Source organism: Octopus bimaculoides, chromosome 11 (assembly GCF_001194135.2).
Source record: "Octopus bimaculoides isolate UCB-OBI-ISO-001 chromosome 11, ASM119413v2, whole genome shotgun sequence".
In the NCBI taxonomy this organism is placed as follows: domain Eukaryota; kingdom Metazoa; phylum Mollusca; class Cephalopoda; order Octopoda; family Octopodidae; genus Octopus; species Octopus bimaculoides.
In genome coordinates, this window is record NC_068991.1 from 74707581 (window position 1) to 74712593 (window position 5013).

The 5013-nt window shown below is 38.2% G+C and overlaps 1 protein-coding gene across 1 annotated transcript in view; it reads left to right on the forward strand.

The window, feature by feature from the left end:
• Positions 1–5013, forward strand: part of LOC106883236 (protein MON2 homolog) — a 690047-nt gene that overhangs the window by 22361 nt on the left and 662673 nt on the right. The window contains exons 2-3 of the mRNA XM_052972014.1: positions 2474–2667; positions 4557–4623. Of these exons, the coding sequence (XP_052827974.1) occupies positions 2542–2667; positions 4557–4623 (193 nt within the window). The 5' untranslated portion in view covers positions 2474–2541. The remainder of the gene's footprint in view (positions 1–2473; positions 2668–4556; positions 4624–5013) is intronic.

The following is a 5013-nucleotide window of genomic DNA, read 5'->3' on the forward strand; positions in this document are numbered from 1 at the left end:
CACACACACACACACTTACACACACACACACACACACACACACACACGACGGGCTTCTTTCAGTTTCCGTCTACCAAATCCACTCACAAGGTTTTGGTTGGCCTGAGGCTATAGTAGTGTGAAGGTATAAGGCTAAATGATTAGGCTGTTAGGCTCTCAATAAAAAGGCTACAGTTTCAATTCTTGGGCCAGGCAGCACATTGTAACCTTGAGCAAGGCACTTCATTCCACATTGCTCTAATCCATTCAGTTAAAAATGCATATCAGTCAATTGCTTAAGCTGCTCTTCCTCTCCCTCCAGCTCACATATTGTTGATGTTGTGCTGATTCAGAGGGTCACCAGCATGAAAGACTGCCTGTGTCTGTTTTGTGACTACTCAAATACCTAAAACAATTAGCAAAGTCATCATACATCCGACAATGCTACGGGGCTGTATTCACTTGCAAGAGATGGCTATGTTTTTTTCTTTCTTTTGGTTTACATAAATAAATACTTTCAGTGTTGTAAGAAATTGCAATAAATTAAATTCAGTAACTTGTTATTTTGTGTTTTATAAATGTATTGTATATCTATCTATCACTCACCGAGTGTTCATTGCTGTTTATCAGGAGGGCAAAGTTCTACACTTGCTGTAAGATATGTGAAGTTGTTCTCTTGGTGGTGCAGACTGCTGACACCAATGCCAGGCAAATAGTTGGACAACAATTTCTCTCTAGCTTGCTTATTTGTTACTTTGGAAACAAAACAACACAAGACAAAAAAGAAAAAAAAATCCTCCAAAACAAATAAGACCCTGCCCCACCAAATCCCCACAGAGGGTCGCTCACAAATGAGTTTGGCTTAATAGCACATACCATGCTTTCGGTAATTGCTTTAGGCACCCATATAGTCATGTGTAGACACTGATGTGTGTATGTAGACATGTTTAGACAAGGCTCTCAGCCTTCCCACTCCTTGACCTAATGAAACATTGAGGATGTGAGAGCCAGAGAAATAAAGGGCTGCCCCAACACTGGGCTGGTGGTCATATTTAGCTGAGTAGACTGAAACAACATGAAATGAAGTGCCTTGCTCAAGGGTACAACACATTGATCAGTTCAAGAATCAAACCTATGTCCGTTATGATCATAAGCTGAACAACCACTCATAGTGATAAGAGTGGTTAGGATGGGTCTGATCAGCAAGACCTTTGACCAAGAGCCTTCAAGCTACAATCCCATTTTTTTAAAAGAAGACTATCTTTTACTATAATATAATAAGTCCTTTTTTTTTTAAAGACAGTAGGATGTGTTATATGATAGATTTGGTTGCTACTTTTAATAGGTTGAATGCTCAGATAGAAGCTTCCAGATTGGGAATTAGACTTGTAGCTCATTACATGTAATGGGGCAGTCTATAAATCCAGCAAGCCAAAATTTACATGTGGGTCAATATGTTAGTCTTCACTTGTCTTGAATATTACAAGAAGAGTTTATAATTCTTCAGTTAAAGATTGTAATGAGATGTTTCTACAGGGCCTTGACTCTTATAGCAGTGACTACTACATAGATATGTTGTCATTTGGTTATCTGACACTCTAGATCAAAAAGTTTTAAGGGCTGTATACACTTCGTGAATTGGCCCTGATGCATAATACACCTGATATTAATTTTATAGACTGATAGAAGTTAGACAGAGTTTATGATAAGTGTGGTTTGATCTCAGGATCTAAAGGAATAAATTTAGATAAACTCAGATGTCTTGGAAAATTACTAATTGTAAATCTCACGAGAGATATTCAGCAACAGTACTTTGGAGTAAAGATTGTTTGCCAACATAACATGGCAGTCCTGGTTTAGGATGAATATTGCTGTAATTTATCCCCAGGAGTCATCGTCTCCAGCTGGCTATACAACATGATCTGTGTCCTTATATTTTCAAACAAGGGAATATATAAGGACACAGATTGTGTCGTATAGTCAGCTGGAGACGATGTCTCCTAGGGCTAAATTACAGGAACATTAGTCCTAAACTAGGACTGCCATGTTATGTTAGCAAACAATCAGATGTCTTGTCTTGGATTTTACCATTCCTGTCATCCACACAACCCATTGCTTCATACCTATATTTATTAAAAGATACCAAATTGAACTGAGCCGAAATGGTGCAGGGTTTGAAAGGACTTTTTAGTCTTGCTGAAGGCGAAACGATACCTATAGTGCTGGTGCCACAAAAAATGTACCCAACACACTATGTAAAGTGGCCACTGTCAGGAAGGGCATCCAACTCTAGTAACCACAATCAGAATGGAGACATTGGAGCAAGATGTGGTCCTTCAACTTTCTGGATCCTATTGAACTGTCCAACCCATGACAGCTTGAAATAACGGTGGTGGTGGTGGTGGTGATTATGATGTTTCATTGAAATATATACTATTATTTGTTTTAAAAATATTTCATGAAGCTAATTATACTTGTTTTTCTATTTTGTTAGGCCTGCACAATTTAATGGTATAACTGTCATCAGAAGGTTTGTTAAGTTAGCCAAGTGAAACTCTTACAATGTTTCACCAAGGACATTCTCACGCGTTAGCCCCTATCTTGGCTAAAAAACTTCTGGACACCTTACAAACGGATCTTCGGCAGTTGTCTTCTGAGGCCAAAAGAAAATTCCCCAGTGTTAAAGAGGTATTTATGTTTTCTTCCAGCTTTTTTTTTTATTAATATAATCGATTGATATTTTTCTTTCTTTATTTTCCTTTTTTTTTTCTTTTATCATTTTTCACCTACACTGATGTATATATTCATTCTCGACACGTTCTGGCAGATTCACATGGGAATATTCTTAGTGCTGTTGTAGTTCACCTTTAAAGAACAACTTTACCCTTCATATGATGTGTGTTGACAGGACATGTGATTCAGTGACATAGGGGGGTCTTTGAGACACTGGTATTTTGACATCATTGTGTCTCTTCACTCAAAGCAACCCCACCGCCCTGGAGCCCTGGTTGTTCTTGTTTATAGAATTCAGTTAAAACATTGCTGACATATGATATCTTCTAAGTTGATGGTAAATCATTAGAAGCACATAAAACAGCGAGAGTCAAAACGATAATGTGTTTTTATTCTTAACATGTTCTGGCAGATTTAAATGGGAATTTGCTTATGAAGAACAGCTTCTTTTAGACCATGTGTATTGACAACACACATGGTTTAGTGACATAAGGGGACACTGAAGAGAGCTCCATAACTCAGATGTTTGAAGAAAGCAACTACAAGAGTAGAAACACTTCTTACAAGAGGGGCTCAAAACTTGTGAAAGAATGAGGATTAGTAGAAAAGTGATTGACTGGATTAGTAGAAAAGTAATTGGCTGGATTAGTAACCTTTAGAGGAGAATCAGGACAAGAAAGTGCAACAGGACAGTGGCTGTGGAATTATTTATAAAACAGAAATAAATAAGCCATGTCCTGGTGATGTGAGGGGTTTGAAGTTTGAAATAGAGTAAAGTTTGGTAGAGCAACAGCCATGGAAGTGTTTATGGAATAAAAATAATGAAGCAATGTCTCTGTGATGAGAAGGATGAAACCATGTTTCTCTCTCTCATCCTCGTGAACAGAGAAGGGTTGAGGATTAGTTTTAAAGAAGAAATACAAAGAAAGATACAGGCTCTGGAAATGAAATGTTACCACAAAATCTCAGACATCTCATGCTTGTAGAGCAATTTTGCAAAACCATTCAATGTCTTATTGTCTCACTTGACGAGCTCATAATGGTGAAGGAAAGAAAGCTGAGATGGTGTGGCCAGCTCAGTGGCCACTGAGATGGCCACAAGCTCCACTGGTCTTGTATAGACTATTCTTCCAGGTACCTTGAAGAGGTTAAAGGAGAAGATGTGGACAGAGGAAAAGATGGTTGGCTTTCATCAAGAAATGAATACAGAAATACGAGTAAAGAAACAGGCTTTGGCACACAACCATGACGGTCCTTGCTGAGCTAAGCCAAGCAAGGATATTTGGTGAAGATTTAGCTTGTATATTATAGTAAATTTGATTTGTATTTCATATTGTAAAAATTAGTCATTTGTTTATTACATACATTAAATACATTGGTTTCAAATTTTGGCACAAGGCCAGTAATTTATGGGGAGCGGGCTAAGTCGATTACATTTTATTGACTCCGAAAGGATGAAAGGCAAAGTCAACCTCGGCAGAATTTGAACTCAGAACATAAAAAACAGATGAAATGTTGCTAAGCATTTTGCCAGGTGTGCTAACGATTCTGCCAAGTGTGCTAACGATTCTGCCAGGTGTGCTAACAATTCTGCCAGGTGTGCTAATGATTCTGCCAGGTGTACTAACAATTCTGCCAGCTCGCCACCTTAAATACATTATGTGCATTTTGCTTATGTGCATACATGCATTAATACTCTCTTTCACTTATATACATTTGCTTATGCACAGTCATATATTTAGAGAGCTACAAAATATGTCTATATAATCTCTCGTTACAGCTTTTTATTATACAACCTTTCATTACAGTTTTTTTTTTCTTTTCTAATTTCATATTTTTCTTAGCATTCTGAAACTGCTCTCCTTAAAGTTCGAACCATTGTCAATCGGAATGAAAATGAAATCATCCCAGGTAAGCAGTTTTCAATACTGATCCCTTTAATTGCTCCTTTGTAAATTAAACGTGTACTTTTCTTACATATATATGCATCTCGTTGTTACTTGGTGCTAGCTTTGCAGCTGAGCTTCAGACTGAACAAAGGAAATTATTATTAATGGCTTTGACATTCATCATCATCATCATCATCATCGTTTAACGTCCGCTTTCCATGCTAGCATGGGTTGGACGATTTGACTGAGGACTGGTGAAACCGGATGGCAACACCAGGCTCCAGTCTGATTTGGCAGAGTTTCTACAGCTGGATGCCCTTCCTAACGCCAACCACTCAGAGAGTGTAGTGGGTGCTTTTACGTGTCACCCGCACGAAAACGGCCACGCTCGAAATGGTGTCTTTTATGTGCC